Genomic DNA, 18272 nt, shown 5'->3' on the forward strand with positions numbered 1-18272 from the left:
TGGACTTTTGCATAAAGACTCTTTTTACTTACAGTATGGAAACTGTTTGTTGAAAGCACACTGCACTATATTTATATTTATATTTATATTTATTGATTCACTCTATTTTGCATGAAGCAGAGATGGAATGAGTTCTCAGCACTAGAACACTTTTTGAGTTTTTGTTTTTTGAACAGTTTGTTATTTGGATCACCACGCAACAATGTTGTTTTTTGTTTTTGTTTTGGCTTTATTATACCACCCATACAACATTCATTATTATTTAATCTACACTTAAGGTTGGCGCCACCACCTGCTTCTCATTATTTCACATTTGATTTTTTGCATTATAAACAATAAAAAAAACAATATTTTTTACTTTCTGCTATAAAACATACCCAGTAAAAAAATATAAAGAATCAAATTTCTTCATGAATATGTATTCTGCTACATATTTTTGGTAAAAAAAAATCCCTATAAGCATGTATTGATTGGTTTGTGCAAAAGTTATAAGAATAATAATATTTTTATTCATGTATTTTTTTCATAATTTTTTACCAGTAATGGCGTCAATCAGCAACTTACAGTGGGACTGCGATATTGTGGCAGACAAATATCACACCTAACTGACACTTTTCACACTTTTTGGGAACCAGTGATACTAATACAGCGATCAGTGCCTAAAATAGGCACTGTAACTGTACTGACACTGGCAGGGAAGGGGTTAACAACAGGAGTGATCAAAGGGTTAACTGTGTTCCCCAAGAGTGCTTAATAACTGTGTGGAGGGGTGCTTTCACTGTAGGAAGGCAGAGATCTGTGGCCGTGGTTCTGCCTATCTCCTGAAGGATCAGTGGGTCCTGGTGGACATCACATCAGCCGGACCAGCTTATTGGCTTCCGCTATGTACAATCACAGTGGTAGTGGGTCACTTGCAATGTGCGTGCATGCCCAAGACCCGGAAGTGCCAGATCCTAAACCTAATATGTGATCTGGTTTAGAGCGGCCACCCTGCATAGTATATCTGCGTGGGGTGGTCGTAAACAGGTTGAAAGATATGTTCATCTTTGGAACATGTTGCATGTTCTACCCATTTTTACAATGGAACATTTGCATCTTCTCCCCACCTACCCCCCACCCCACCGCACACACACACACACACACAGTGAGAGTGGACAGGGGATCGTTTTCCTGCACCCACTGTCACAATTTTAAACCAATTCCACCCACACGGCTGCATCATTCATTCATAGTTTCTTGTGATTGAATAGACAACAAGTACCATCAGCCATTGCGGCTTATGTCTTGTAGTTTTCAATGCTGGTGAGCATCCTTGTAGTTCATTGATGTTCCTGCTCTCAAGGAACTGCCTGCCCAGCGTAGCTATGGGCAGAAAGTGTACTGAGAGTCTGCAGGAGCCAGACATTGCACCCACGATCTGCTGATCTTTGGGGCAATCCTTAGAAATAAAAAGAAAATGTGCATTTTTTTTTATACCTGCAAGATAAATTAGCATTTTTTGTATTTTTTTCTTCAAAAAGGTGAACATAGGGTTTAAAGTAATTCTAAAATCTTCTTTTTAATAAATAAATCTTATGTTTACCTGTTCTGTGCAACAATATTGCACAGAAAGGTTGCTTACCTCCTCTTCTGACAGTCTTTGCTGGTTTAGTGGGCTCCTCCCTCCTTCAGGTGCTTCCCGTAGCAGGACAGGTGCTAAGGAGGCTCTAATATGTGTTCACTTCTACTGAGTGCAGACCTGGGCTGTATGCATTTTAAAAAAACACACAGCACTGATAGGCCATGTCCCCACTCCCAACTCACAGGAGTTTGACTGATGGCAGCAGAAATCTATGGCTCCACCACCTCAGCTTCCCATGTGAAAGCAGAAAGTGCTGGAGCCAGAGACAGTGCTGGACAGATGACATGGAGCCAGGTAAGTGTTTAGTGACAGAGGAGGTGGCAAAGGTAATGGGGCATTTTTACCTTAAGGCAAAAAATGCATTTAGGCCGCATACACACGATCGGTCAAAACAGATGAAAACGGACTGAAGGACCTTTTCATCGGTCCAAACCGATCGTGTGTGGGCCCCATCGGTCAGTTAATCTTCGGTCAAAAAAAATGAGAACTTGCTTTTAAATTTAACCGATGGACGCCTAACCGATAGGTCAAAACCGATCGTTAGTATGTAAAAGCATCGTTTAAAAACCTGTGCATGCTCAGAATCAAGTCGACGCATGCTTGGAAGCATTCAACTTCGATTTTTTCAGCACGTCGTCGTGTTTTACGTCACCGTGTTCTGACACAATCGTTTTTTTAACCGATGGTGTGTAGGCACGACTGACCATCAGTCAGGTTCATCGGTTAACCGATGACAACGGTCCTTCGGACCGTTCTCATCGGATGGACCGATCGTGTGTACGCGGCCTAAGGTAAAAAGCATTCAGACTTTAGAACCACCTTAATGCTAATGAAAACATTTTATCACAGTGAATTCACAGTGTAAATAAGAAAATGCCTCTTTAAAAGCATCAGGCAATGACGCTCAGTTAGGAACCAAGCACAAATTACAATGGAGTAATCTGTGTTTATTTTGCGGAGTTGATGAGTGTCTCTAAACTTACAAAGTTCAACTGATAATGTAAATATGAAAAGCTTTTTTTTGTCAAAACATTGGTGCTGAAGAAATAAACATCATTCCTGTGCCAATAGATTTCCTCCCACACACAAAATGTGCCAGTTAATTACATTTCAACTTGCTGTATATGACAGCAGCAGTGATATTTATTGCCCTGTACAGGCACTTAAATGTGACAATCAATCATGATATTTCAAGTGCATACAAATGCATTGATTGCTTAAAGTGGACCTTTCTACTTTTTCATAACTTTAGCTTTCCTTGGAAAAATGCTAGTATTTATTTTTTTCTTTCGTAAATACCTTTTACAAGCTCTTTCACTATGCTACCACCTCCTCTGGCCTAAGCAAGGATAACTTATTCTGGGCCACACACAGCCTTTTGTGATATTCAAGTCATATATCCCAGAAATTTGCTTGTGAGATAGAAGCATAGTAAAATTATGAAAAAAAAAGACACTAGTGCATCGAGTCTGTCCTTTTTGTATTTTTTTTGTGGTTCTTTGTGTATTTGTAAACTTTTTTTTTAGTTTAGATCTACATTTGTTCCAAGCGTGTTTGAAGCCATTTACTGTTGACTGTCTCTCTACCTCTGCTGGAAGTTTATTCTAAGCATCAACTACCCTCTCAGAAAAATAAAACTTTCTAAAATTAGTTTGGAATGTTCCTCCAGTTAGTTTGAGGCTGGGTTCACACTTATGCGAATTGGATGAGGGTTTCCCTGCATCCAATTTGCATAGCAGGAGAATGGACCGAGAGGGCTAAAGAATATGGCCTGAACAGCATAGACATGTGGCTGCCCCTCGGACAGCTATAATATTTATTTATAAAAAGAAAGAGCCATGTCACTTTAAGAAAAATGTACAGTAGGTCAGGCGGGAAAATAGGGTCAGGTAACACTGGAGTATAGGTAGGGAATCTCATTGATCCAACCAGGATGTTTCAAAAGGTCACATGACCAGTGGGAACATTCTGGAAGTGGAGCAAGGCTATATAAAGGGGTCCTCCACAGTAATCTCCTCACAGCTGGTCAGATTACAGCAACGAGCTCTCTATGGAACCGGTTCACATATCTCCAGGACGTCAGCAGAGCGCACTGCACAGAAACGCTGTGAGTCTTTAGCTCAGTTACAGGGCTGAATTCAGGCACAGATTCGGCCATAATTCATCCCTGAAATGGAGAACAGGGACGCACAGCGTTCCTGAGTGATCCGCGGCCAGATTAGGTGTGAACAGAGCCTAAGGGCATGTACCCGCGTTTTTGATTTTGGTTTCATACTGAAAAAACTGAACCTTATTCACCCCCTTGATGTATTTAAAGATTTCAATCATGTCTCCCCTTTCCCTTCTTACCTCCAAACTGTACATATAAGGTACAGCATTTTTTCATAACATAACTCATGCTGTATTTTAGTAGGATTGTTTGGCAAATGCTGAAAAACCTTTTGAAAAACGCTGTGCGGTATCTTACCACATACTTGGATGAGGTAATATACCACTTTGTGAATTGAGTCCATTAAGGTGAAGATTTGAGAAATGGGATCTGGGTTACTCTGCCCTTCGCCTTGCAGTCCTAAAGACTCATATCCATGCTTCCACATGTGTGCTGCCTAATACATGATTAGTTCGAAAACAACTACATTATTAGGCAAGTTGCATTTTTGAGGATTCACTTAATCATTGAACAACTACAGTGCTCTTGGTCAATCCAAAATGTTAATAAATATCAAACCTGAAAAAAGTAAAAGGGAGGTTTTGGCTTTCTTAGGAAAATATCCATGTGTGCACAATTATTGCACAACTATAAGTGTGGAGAATTATTATGCAACTAAATGAAAAATTAAGATTTTCCCATCTCACTTGTCTATTTATATCTGTTAAAGTGAGAATAATAAACAAAAAACGCAAACTTACAAATAAACATTTCTGACATTTAAAAAAAAAAGCAGTGGCCAATATAGCCACCCTTCTTTTTCATAACAGTTATAAGACTATTCATGGTGTTTTTCAGTTTCTTGATCTGTTGACAATCAACATGTTGTGCAGCAGCAAGCACAGCCTTCCACACACTGTTCAGAGCGGTATACAGTTTTCCTTTATTGTAAATCTCCCTTTTAAGAAGGGCCCACGAGTTCTAAATAGGGTTAGGGTCAGGTGGGGAAGGGGGCCATGTCCTTATTCTTTCTATCTTTAAAGTCTTTACTGGCTAGAGACACAGAGAAGTACTTTGATGTATGCAATGGAGTGTTGCCCTGCATAAATATCATGGTCTTCTTGAAAGATAACAACTTTTTCCTGTACCACTGCTTGAGGAAAGTGTCTTCTAAAAACTGGCAGTAGGTTTGGGAATTGATTTTGAGTCCATCTTCAACTCAAAAAGGTCCAACTAGCTCATCTTTAATAATACCAGGCCATACATGTAACCCACCTCCACCTAGCTAGCGTCTGAGTCGACTGAAGCTCTGTGCCCATTACTGATCCAGCCACAGACCCATCCATCTGGTCCATCAAGAGTCACTCACATCTCATCAGTCCATAAAACCTTTGAAAAATCTGTCTTCAGATATTTCTTGGCCCAGTCTTGACGTTTCAAGTTATGTATCTTGTTTAGTGGTGGTCAGGTTTCAGCCTACCATACCTTGGCCATGTCTCTAAATACTGAACACCTTGTACATTTGGCCACTACAAGCCAAAAGGGTTCCTGGTAGCTTCACTTTTGATTCTTCTCAAATCTTTGCCAGTTCATTTGTGTCTTTTTTTTCTCAACACCTTTCTTGCGAACCTGTTGATTATTTGCACAAAACAGTACATTTGATGGTTCTGTAATCAAGCCCCAGTGTCTTAGTAGTTTCAAGAATGATCCATCCCTCTGAAAGACTTTTTACAATATTTCACTTTTCAGGGTCCGTTAAATCACTTTTTTGGCCCATATTACCCGTGGAAAAGAAGCTGCCTAATAATTATGCACACCTTAGTATAGGTTGTTGATCTCCATCATTACACAAATACACATCACCTGGTATGCTTAAATCCAATAAGCATTTAACTTTATACAGCTTGGAGTAGAACAATATGCATATAAATGATGATTTGGTCAAAATATTCACTTGCCTAATAATTGTGCACACATAGTAGTTGATGTTAATATTGCTGTAGTGTAAGAGACATTACTGAGCAAGTATTGGAGGATGCAGCAGGTGTTTAGACTGCTTGCAGAAGAGTGTGCAGATTTTACATCTAAGCTTTCTCTAGTTCATTATATGGCAACATAAGTTATTGTATTTTCAACTGAATTTACCTAGTGATTACTTTTTTTTTAATGAAAACATTACTGCATTTATTACATATATGCGAACAGAGTAAATGTATTATGTGTATATTTGAAAATGCAGTTTTTTGGTGTTGTATGGTATTTCTTGCTCTATGCGTCTCTCACTCATAAATTAAGAATAATTAGAAGTCAATCAGTGCATCCAATAACATTTATAGATTACCTCCTGTTGTACTTCATCCCAACGTGTATTGAACATCTCTAGTTTTTCATTGATCAAGTCATCCATCACACCTCCATCTGTCAATGTTTGTGCAAGTTCTTTAATTTGATTGCGATTGTCTTCGGGGTGTTTCATAATCTTTGCTATGGACTGAGGGCAAAAAATAAAAAATAGGTAAACTAAAACATAATTGTGTTATAAAGGTCTTTGTTAAAGATAAACATGGGAGTAGATTAGATGTCAAATGGCTAAGAATCCTATAGATATGAGAAGGCAGTCAGATAAACTGACTGCTTGATGATTTTGTAGAGTTATTTAAACATGTACAGTATGGCCATTTTGTCCCAAGTTTGCACCCTAAGAAGAAAATCTGTCTGCCATATAACACAAACATACATTTGTCTATCTGCAGAGACCATGTACCACCAACTGATAAAAAACTGTGTTCCAATCCACCTTTAATCATTATTGACTGTAATGTCTATGGCTACTTTAAGAAAAATAGAGGCATTTGCAAAAATAGAGACATATTCACACTATATACTCTAACATAGCACATCATCCTGGAGGGATTTTGCCAATGTGCCTAAAAGCAGATCAAATGAACAAAAATCAATAACAATAATATCAATGCACAGAAACCCCCAAATTCATCCTTATTTTAGCCATATTCACATACATAAAATGGCAAACCAAGCTAATTAAAAAGCAGTCAGGAAATCTTAAAGAATAACTCCACTTTTGTTTAGAAAAAACAATCCTCTCTGATTGATCTATGTACATTGCATAGATTTTAACTTTGATGCAGATATTCTGAAGATATAGCTGTTTGTCTGTGTCCTTGTGCACAGTGAATTTGTATGGGAGTGGTTTTATCATTACCAATCAGCTGCTGCACCTGCAGGGCTCTAATGAGAAAATTGGCATGGTCTGCATCCCTTTAGCTGTTATTTTCTATTGGAAGTAACTCACCAAAAATGTTTTTTTTTTGTTTTGCAGTGGATGGCCAAAAAAATCTGACTTGTATCTTAGTGCAGACTTCCAGCAGGAAATTACATTTTCAGGGGGTGTTCTGTATACCATCTGTGTACAGAAGGCCTCTAAGTAGCCATACTGCATTGCACTTTACAGAAAATTACAGCACTACAGATTGAAAAGGTAACTTTTAATAACATTCAATTACAATATGATTGTTATATTATTATTATACACAATTTATATAGTTTGCACAGTGCTTTACAATGTAGGGGGGGACAATAAAATTACATTACAGTTCAATACAGAAGGAATAGGAGGGCCCTGCTCATGGAGCCCACAATCTAAAGGGAGGGGGAGGTGGTACAAAAGGTAATAGTTGCAAGGGATGATCTTATGGAGGTGACTTGGGTACAGTTCTTAGGTGGAGGTGGGGTAGGCTTCCCTGAATAAGTGAGTTTTCAGGGATCGCCTAAAGGTGAACAGGATAGGGGCTGACCGGAGTTCCAGAGGATGGGGGAGGCTCTGGAGAAGTCCTGGAGGTGAGCATAGGAGGAGGTAACAAGGAGGAGGTAACAAGTTAGCTAGAGAGCATTAAGGGAGGAGTGGAAAGGATGATTTGGGTGATACCTGCAGATGAGGTTGGTGATGTAGCTGGGTATGATGTTGTGGATGGCCTTAGTATTTTGAAGTTTAAACAATGGGGTATGGAAAGCCAGTGAAATGGATTGGCAGAGAGGAGCAGCAATCATTGATCGGTTAGTAAGGTGTATTAGTCTAGCAACAGCATTCATAATAGACTGAAGGGGGATAGCCTGTGTAAAGGTAGGTCAGTGAGGAGAGAGTTGCAATAGTCAAGGCGGGAAATAAGTTGTAAATAAGTTGTTTTGTGGTGTAGTTAGTCAAGAAGGGGTGAATTATGGAAATGTTGCAGAGGTTAAGGTGGTAAGATGTAGCCAGTGATTGGATGTGGGGCTCTAGGAGAGGTCAGAGTCTAGGATTACACCCAGCACCTTGGCGCATGTGAAGGGACCAATGTTTGTGTTGTTGATCTCAATGGTATGGTATGTCATGGGAAAGGGATCGGGCAGGAGGAAATATTACAAGCTCAGTTTTAGAAAGATTGAGTTTAACCCCCCTGGCGGTATTCCCGAGTCTGACTCGGGGGTTAGATTTTCATGCTGCGATCGGTAACCCCGAGTCAGACTCGGGCTCGCCTCGCTGGATCCACAGGGAGTGTTTACTTACCTTGTCCCTGGATCCAGCGATGCCACCGCGCTGTGTGAGTGAGTGGGACCTCGCTCGATTCACACAGCGTCCTCCTGTGCCGCCGATCTCCGTTCCCTGGGACGTTATGACGCACGGGAGCGGAGAATGGCGCCAAATAATAATAATCACTTGCAGAATTGTGCGATAGCGATTTGTGGGGAAATTTGTCATAAAAAAATTAAAATAATGACAGCGACAATTCTGCAACTGAGCAAATTTCAGTGATTTTGAGTTGATTACATTATTGAATAATTTGTATTATAATTATATTAGTATTTGTTATAATTATTTATAATATTATAATTTATAATTTTGTATTAAAAAAAAATGTCATACCCGGGATGCCTACAAGACTCTTGTTTGGTCAGATTTAAGTGAGTTATTCCTAAAAATTACAGGCCTACAGTATAAAACGCCAAATTCCCTTGCAAATAATGGTACCGCTTTCAGCACCTTTTTTCTGAAAGAATCATACTGCCAGGGAGGTTAAGGAAGATGTGTGCCATCGATACTGACATGTCGCTCAGTAATTTTGTGATACGTGAGGAGAATGAGGGGGTGAGTTGATAAGTAGAAATATAGATCTGGGTGTCGTCAGCATAGAGCAGGTATTGAAAGCACTGGGATGTTATCAACTGGCCCAGGACTGAGGTATAGAGAGAGAATATGAGGGACCCAAGGACAGAGCCTTGGGGTACCTTAACAGAAAGAGGAGCAGAGAAGATGGTGTTGTATGTGACACTGAAACAGGAAAGAGCAAAATCACAGAGACCAATATGACTTGAGTCACAATTGTATACGCATTGTATATGCTATATTATTTTTTTATTGTTTACAATTTTTTTTCCTTTCCCCCACGACGGTGGAGTAACCCTTTAATAGATGACATAGGTGTTAAATATTTGCTCAAAAATGTTAAACAGCCCTTATATTTCTAAAAAAAAAATTTACCCATTAGTCATACAACATTCATCCAGGATTTAGACATTTACAGTTGAATCCAATTAGTAAAATGTATGAATATTGGCCCAAACCCAGAAGTTTTTTTTTGTGAAAACTAGCATCAATGCTGGGGGTTATTATTGAAGAAAGTTGCAGCAAATGCAGGGCGGTTTTATTGCACGCACTCACATCAATGCTAGGGGTTAGTATCACTGCGGGACAATTTAATTTACATGTATATTGTTTTAAATATTTCCTTGTCTTAAAAAGACACTGACACTTTCATAAAAAGCATAAGGGGGCACATTTTGCCATTTTCACCCTGGGCACTGGATAACCTAGGCCTGGCACTGCTGCTGCACATCCAAGAACCTTTCTTTGTCACACACTTCCATAAATGACACTGAGCTCAAAATTTACCTTTAAAGTCTGGGAGATTTCCTCGGGTGATCCCTTCACACCCTCTGTCGCCTTTAACTTTTCCTCAACATCATCAATCCACTTGTTTTCAGCTTCTAAGTAAGATAATAGCTCTTGCCAACACTTCCATACCTCCTATATAAAGTAAGAAGATTTAAAAGGATTACAATCAGTACAGATTGATTCATGTATACAGGGATTTTTTTCAGGGGGAACTTGGGGGAACTCAGTTCCACCACCTCTGGCTCAGACCATTTGGTGCCTGCTCACCACGATAACTTGTAAACACAGAAGTCTGGTTTCTGTGTTTATAAGTGACAGCTCTGCACTCTGTGTTTAACCCCCCTGAACTCTGCACTCTGTATGTAATGCAATCCTGGTATTTGATGCCCCTTTAAGACCCTTCTAATCCGAACAGGGACATGGTTGAGTTCCTGCACCTATTTTCAGAGAAAAAAAAAGCTCTGCATGTATATACATACAGTATGTTCCAGTGGGAGAGAAATAAGAGAGGACAGAAATGTGCCAAGCATCAACCAAACCATCACTAACATTTTGGCATGCATATATTATACTTTTAAAAGGATATCTTCTTGTGAACACTATAATGTACATTATATTCCTACTCACTCCCAATAGGTATATAGACATTTCTAAACTTGTGGCATCATAACACATCAGAATTTGCCAATAGGTTGCTCACAGTGTGCAATGAAGTCAGAGTAAGCAATTTCAATAAAGGAGAGGAGTAAAGCTGGAGATTTTTTTTAGGGTTAAAAGAAAGCTGCTATCAGGTATAACATGCAGTTACCTAGAGGTGACTGAACATACACTATATCAGTGTTTCTCAACTCCAGTCCTCAAGGCACCCCAACAGGTCATGTTTTCAGGCTTTCTATTATTTTGCGCAGTTTCACTGCCTTAGTAATTACCATTGCCATTTCATCTGAGGGAAATCCTGAAAACATGACCTGTTGGGGCGCCTTGAGGACTGGAGTTGAGAAACACTGCACTATATTATCAAAATGTATTGGGACGCCTGCCTTTACACCCTCATGAACTTAGTTTGGGGCTGGCCCTTTCCTGTTCCTACACAACTGGGCACCAGTACAAAGCAGGGTCCATAAAGACATAGATGAGCAATTTTGGGGTGAAGGAACTTATCTGGACTGCACATAGTCCTGACTTTAACCCAATAGAACACCTTTGGGATGAATTAGAGTGGAGACTATGAGCCAGGCCTTCTCATCCACATCTGTGCCTGGCCTTACGAATGCGCTTCTGGAAGAATGGTCAAACATTCCCATAGACACACTCCTAAACCTTGTTGACAGCCTTCCCAGAAGAGTTGAAGCTGTTATAGCTGCTAAGGGTGGTCCAAATCAATATTGAACCCTATGGACTAAGACTGGGATGCCAATAAAGCTCATGTGTGTGTAAAGGCAGGCTCCCCAATACTTTTGACAATCTAGTGTACCTACAGACCCTAGTACAGCTAAAGCCAGTCCATCTGAGCACAAAAAGCTCCAAATATCCAGTCAGTAGGGGAACTTGCTGGCCTTCTCCCACCTCACAAACATAGAGTCTACAACAGCCACTGGTCATGATGATGTGCTATTGGAAATGTGTGCATGGGGTGTGTGTGTGTGTGGCGGGGGGGGGGGGAGATGTTAAGTTCTGGCACATTCAGGAGGTTTTGTAGCTTACCTTGCTTGGAATGGTCTAAACTTCAGGTATAATATATGGTAAGGAAACTGCTGCGATTACAATATGTGAGGTAACCCATTAATGAAACTGGCTGAGGAAGTGATTAACGCAACGCGTCCGGGGGTCTGGAGTCTCTACACGTCGCTCGTGTCTCATCCCATTCATTTTAATGACGCTGTGATGTCTGTGAATTTTCTCCTATGCTTTATTGAATCGGCTAAAATGTGAGTAGCCTGTTATTGTTTTTTACTGGAATAAAAGTCAATCAAACCCAGTGGAAGCTCTTAGATTCTGTTCCTTTTCCCTGCATGTTTCGGTCCATGTTTGTGGCTGTTTCATTGAGGATCTGAAACATCAATTTTGCCTCCTGGTTGTTTGGCTGTCATATTGGAAGATTTATCATCACTGTGCTACCCGGTTTTTCGTTGATGAAAAACATATGCTCATTTGACCATCTGGTAACACAGTGGTCTTACACTGAGGTTTGAGTACCCATCTTAATCGGTGGAGGGATCATGTTTTTAATTTGTGGTGTGCTCTATTACACGTGGTGACGATTTCTAGGAAACTGGATCATAGGATTTGATATTTTTTTCCCTTTTCTGGACTTTATTAACCAATTTATATACATTTATACACAATTGCTTTATTTTACATTGGTTTGCGCTGCACTGCTTTCTATTTTTTCGTATCACTTTGGGATTTTGTGGATATCCTTTTTTGTGTTCAGCTAGCATTCCTATTAATACGGCCCGTAGGTCGTATTTCTATTCTGATATTGAATAATATTTATAATAATTTTAATGTTTTTCACTTACACTTAACGGTGTGACAGTTTTGATTTATATATTTTTTGCGCTGATTGCACCCTCTGTTTATCAATTTTTGCACTGGTAGACTGCATTTGATATATTGATCTCTTGTATCCTTTCCACAGTCTCTGACCATCTCTTGTATCATGTCTGCAGTCTCTGACCATTTTTTGCAGTATGTCGGCAGTCTCTGACCATCTCTTACAGTATGTCTGCAGTCTCGGACCATCTCCTGTTTTATGTCTGCAGTCTCTGATCATCTCTTGCTGTATGTCTGCAGTCTCAGACCATCTCCTGTTTTATGTCTGCAGTCTCTGACCATCTCCTGCACTATGTCTGTCTGTAGTATGTCAGGGGGCTCTTTCTAACAGACTCTCTAACAGAAGCCCTCACTGTGTCCATTAGAGAGACCCCCCCCCCCTCTGGGTCCCATTAGTGTACTATTTTCCTGTATTTTGTTTATTTTTAAGAGATCATGGGAGGATCCCAGGATAAGAAAGACTCCTTAGGGGAGCATCTCTGTGTTTGAGTTGTTGCCACAGAAATTTTTTTAATGGGGAGGGGTTAGTAAGATGACCACGCCCATGTGGGGTGCCAAAAATGTTTCTGCTACCCAGGCACCTGTGACCCCAAGATCAGCCCTGGCCCTCCCATCTTTTGGGATTCTCTAATTACCCTCTGCGCTGGTCCAACTCTTCAACCCTCCCTTTACCTCCTTTAAAATGCAGCTGCTGGGGAGGTGTAAAAAGGGAATACTAGGAAATGTCACTTGAATGACAGGTCTGAATATTCTGCAGATACTGACGTCAAATCTAAGAAGGTGGTACCCAGCAGCAGTCTCAAGGCTTTTAGATGTCTACACAAGGAACGTTTTTACAGGAAAATAACAGGCATAACATACATTGAAAGCATATTTAATCCTATGGGAAAGTTGTTGTTGAAATATATGGTCCGGCAACAGTCTCTTCCATTTGGCTCTGGCATGTAGAAACTGGTGTTTCCACAATGAGGAATGGGCTCTATGTCTTGAATAACTGTTATGGTTTCCACTACAGTTAACTATTATGTTTGTATTTATTTTTTCAACAAAAAAACTCTATTTGCTGCATTCCCTTGGTCACACAATTGGAAACCAGTGTGTTTGAGCATGTGTACCAGAATTAATTTTAACTAACCTGTAAGGAGAATTGAAGTTGCTAATAAAAGCTGCATAATAGTGCTAAATAGCTCACCTCTAGAGTTTCACACTTTCCATTCAGTCTGCTGCAAAGCCCTTCATAGTTCTTAACTAGAACTTTCAATTCTTTCTTTAAAGGTTCATGGGCATTAGGTGGCGCTGTTGCAATAAAATTGCTCACAGAATCTGTTAGAAGCTTAACTTTATCCTTCTTCTGAGCAGCTTCGTCTCTTGCCCTCTGAAACAACAGATAGAAACAAACAGATATTTTTAGAAGTGTTGCAGAAAACACTATTATTTCTTAGACAGAAAAAGAAGCCTATTGAATTGACAACATAATCAGATATATCTTGCAAAGTTCTTCCCTTTGAAACAGCACTTTGCTGCTAGAAACTCAGGGCATTTGGTATTGCAGCTGAACTGTTTAGATCACCATTTTTGTATTTATTAAATGTTAATTTACTGATGATGTGCTAATGAATATTTAAACTGGCCATATGTGAGATGATGATTTCTCCATTATGAAAAATCCAGAAACCACCTGTTATACACCATAAAGCACCAATATAACTAACCAGCTTATTTTATTCAAGGTGCAATGTGCAGTAACCAAATTTCATTTTATTGTTGTAAAATCAACAACAGGGACCCAGGCATCCATACAAAATTGACAAATCTTTATCACTGGGACTGAAAGCGAGGAGGACTCTATAACAGAATACAAATAAGGATTTTATCAAAATCCAAAACAAACAAACTATAAAAGGCTTGTCCTAAACGTTGGTAACCCCTACTTAGGAGCCACGAACCCTGCTGATGACCATTAAGATAAACATAGGTTTTGTATCCTGGGGAAATTGCCTGAACATCAGATTTTTGGTAGTAGCTTCCTTAAAGGGGTCGTAAAGGTACATTTTTTTTCCTAAATAGCTTCCTTTACCTTAGTGCAGTCCTCCCTCACTTACCTCATCCTTCGATTTTGCTTTTAAATGTCCTTAATTCTTCTGAGAAATCCTCACTTCCTGTTCTTCTGTCTGTAACTCCACACAGTAATGTGAGGCTTTCTCCCTGGTGTGGAGTGTCATGCTCGCCCCCTCCCTTGGACTACGGGAGAGTCAGAATGCTCTCTACGTTGCAGATAGAGAAAGAAGCTGTGTGTTAGTGGGCGTCCTGACTCTCCTGTAGTACAAGGGAGGGGGCGAGCACGACACTCCATACCAGGGAGAAAGCCTTGCATTACTGTGTGGAGTTACAGACAGAAGAACAGGAAGTGAGGATTTCTCAGAAGAAATGAAGACATTTAAAAGCAAAATTGAAGGATGAGGAGGACTGCACTAAGGGAAAGGAAACTATTTAGGAAAAAAAAGTGTACCTTTACAACCCCTTTAAGAATGACCTGTACCTAATTGAGACAAGCATTTGTGCAAGCTTCAGTAATAATACCAACATGTGCAGCAAATTCAGGTAGTTCTTGCTACCTCATCTTTAAGAATCCGTCACTGGAGGTTATTAAGACCAACTCTGGACTGGTATATGGAGGTACACCTTTACTCATAGTGGCCCATGCCTCTGTGTGGAAGCTGGCATTTATATGACAGTTTTTCGCACAGAGCTGTATCCCTACCCCATTTAGATGTTGGATAATATATTTCCAACTGAAAGCTAAATGTAAACTAAGGTGATGTCATTACCCAAATATGGCAATACCCATATTTGGGAAATTACCTGTGACTGGGTGGGTGGAGACTGATGGATAACTAAGAGATTCAAGTTGGCCATAGACGGTTCGAACCATGTATGGGCAGGCTGAATGTACCCAAGTTGATCACGCAATCAACTTGGGTACAACCAGCCTGCTGAATTTTAGATGATACTATAGCCGCTAGCAATAATCACTGTGTTCTCCAGACGGGGATGGCTTCACTCACCAACTTCTAGAATGCAAAGACTCTTTGGGAGGGATTCCCCTGTCAACACTGTCTGTGTTGATTGGAAAATAAAAAAAAATCTTTGTTTATTGGTTGGCCTAGTTCCTCCTCAGGTCTGCTTTATTTTTGATTGACATGCATGGCAGTGGACAGATCCAAAAGCCACTATTGGACTATGGAACAACTATGATCCATAGCTATGGGCCAGCTATGGACCAACTCACTGCCACGTGCTATCAATCAATACTATAGCAGACCTGACGAGGAACTAGTCTCTCAGTTCTCTGTCAGGTTCTGTCCTTCCCCAGTACACAACTCCTTGGCAATGTTCCAATTAGTGTGACAGCACACCATGGATCTTTTAATGAATTCCAAAAGCTTTTATTCAGAGTGGTCACATCACAGCAAAAAAATGAAACGTTTTGGGGCTATGCGGGATTCCTTCATCACATGCTCTTCTGAGGTGATGTGAACACTTTGGATAAAATATTTTGGATTTTTTTTTGAAGATTTCTAGTATGCTGGCAAATATGTACGTTGATCTGTGAAGTTGCTAGTCTCCAGCTGGCTGTTACTGTAGGAACCGTTCACCTGAGTGAACCCAAAAAAAGAGTGCCCAGTGTGGACATTCTGATCACAGTGCACACACTGACTGATTCATCTACCTGTTTCTAACAGGAACATGAATTGGGCAGAAGCACAGGCACGTTTATGAATTCCCTCAACTGACTCAAAAGTGCTTGTTTCCACAACAATTTCTGCTTCATGTTTATTACTCACGCAGAAACAAAGACATATGTATCTGTGCTGATTATGTGGTCTGGTATGTTTGTCACCTTGCCTTGGCCCAGAAACATCAGTGGATATGCTAACTTTTTTGCACTTTACTTGATTGCACTTTATGCAATCGAACATTGATGCATTTTTGGACTTTTAAAGTTCATTTTGGGGGTGCTGACTATTTCTTGGATTAACTTTTTGTTATTCTCCTTCACTTCCTGTCTAGTGAAACCATTGTCACTGTGACAGCCAGTGAGAAGTAATCTCCCAGGGGTTTTAATCTTTCCCGACCCTATACAACAAATTTGTTATTTTATTTTAAATTATATAACAACCAATATTACCACTTGGTAAATATGCTTGCTCGATTAGAAAGAAAATGGTTTTATTCATTATCAATGTATAACTAAAGACATGTTTTTCTTTGGATAGGGTGGAAAATGGATTAAAATAATTGTCTGATTTTTATAGCTATCTTTGCCCTCATTAGGGAGAGTCAACCTTTGCATGTGTCCTATTTACTTATTACCATGACTGGGATTGAAAGTGAAAGAAAATCCCAAACTTTAGGCTGTCACCAGACCAGGATTAGGGGGGGGGGGGGTTCAATGGGGACACTAGTTATGGGGCCCTGCTGACAACAACCACTTTTTTCACTTTGGAGAGATTTCCTATGGCCTACTGTGTTGGCTATGTGACAGAAAGCAAAGGCTAATATAACCCTTCTTTACTCTATGCAAAATTGCCTTTAGTTCTACTTTCAAATTAAAAAGTAATTAAAAGTTAAAAGTAAGCTTTAAATACTGTACTGCCAATAGTTATAATCACATAACAAATCAATCAGTAACACTTCTATATTTGCTTTTAAAAAGCCACAATACTGCTTATGTATTCTGGAGAGATCCATGCTCTTCAGCATAAACTGCCAGTTTCCAATATCTTCTAAAAATATAACATAGTGGGTTCTGGCACTTCAGTCTTCTAGCTGTGTAGTTGAATCTGTGCAAATCCAATTAGTACTGCATCCTGGTAATCATTCAATTTACTCAGGATTTATTTGTTTGGATCTCTAAAGAACAATCCAAATTCCCAAAAAGATGTTTCTCCCTTCAAGTACTTATTATTACTAATAGAATTAGCTATCTGATCATAATTATACTCTTCATGAAAAGGCAAACAGTCATTGAAGCATACAATAGCTAATCAGTTGCCTTCAGCAACAGTTCACAGTTACTGACCTGAGTGAGATTGAAGGTCTAAGGAAGAAAAACATAATGAAAGAAATTGTTCTGCTCTTTGTGTTGTATTACGCAATAGATACATTTAAAATCATCAAGTTGGATACTCACTAGTTCGACTTTTCTTACAAAATAGTTAAACCTGTCAAGCACTACACGCAATAATTAGAGGCAAATGAAGGATTTTCCATGTATCTAGTCTATGTTTCGAAAATACTAATTATATGGTTTATATGCATGCTTACTGTGCCATATTTTCATGATAATATTTCCTTTAAAGACTTGTACCCAAGAAAGTATGACTATTTTTATACCACCATCCCTGCTAAATAACTGCTGTGAGCAAAGGTAGACCCTGGTATGTTTACGACAGACTGAACGAGCATTTAAAAACTGGAGCAAGGAAAACAAGAGCACATCTAAAGCAATTTCCACAAAAACAATTCATGTTAAATCTGTGGTCTTCAGTCACAGAATCTAAATGGCCTTGCTTTGCTTATTGAACTTCTACAGTTTTTATTGAATTTCTGAAGTTTAAGAATGGAGTTGAATTTATTTGTATTTATTTGTATTTTATTTCAGTGCAAGCTTTAAGCTCCTTTATTTTATATATAGGTATTACACAGTGGGAGTTAATTTAGCTCCTTACAAGTTATTAACCTGGAATATGGTATGATTACCGTATTTTCCGGCATATAAGAGGACCTTTTACACTGGAATTACACAGCCAAAAGCCGGGGGCCGTCTTATATGCTTGGTGAAGCAGCTGCCCAATAGATATCAGCCTGCCGGTCACTCTGTAAAGCTGTATGTAATTCAGTATATGCGCCCCTCAGTCAATCCTGGAGGGGGATGCGCTCTGTTGATGACTAGAGCATGCTAAGCCTGCCTCGGATTGGAGTAGCAACCTCTG

The 18272-nt window shown here is 39.6% G+C and overlaps 1 protein-coding gene across 1 annotated transcript in view; it reads right to left on the reverse strand.

The window, feature by feature from the left end:
- Positions 1-18272, reverse strand: part of DMD (dystrophin) — a 2981380-nt gene that overhangs the window by 1784692 nt on the left and 1178416 nt on the right. Inside the window, exons 27-29 of the mRNA XM_040336499.1 lie at positions 13469-13651; positions 9718-9852; positions 6112-6261 (exon numbers count right to left, since the gene is read on the reverse strand). Of these exons, the coding sequence (XP_040192433.1) occupies positions 6112-6261; positions 9718-9852; positions 13469-13651 (468 nt within the window). The remainder of the gene's footprint in view (positions 1-6111; positions 6262-9717; positions 9853-13468; positions 13652-18272) is intronic.

This window comes from Rana temporaria, chromosome 2 (genome assembly GCF_905171775.1).
Source record: "Rana temporaria chromosome 2, aRanTem1.1, whole genome shotgun sequence".
Classification (NCBI taxonomy): domain Eukaryota; kingdom Metazoa; phylum Chordata; class Amphibia; order Anura; family Ranidae; genus Rana; species Rana temporaria.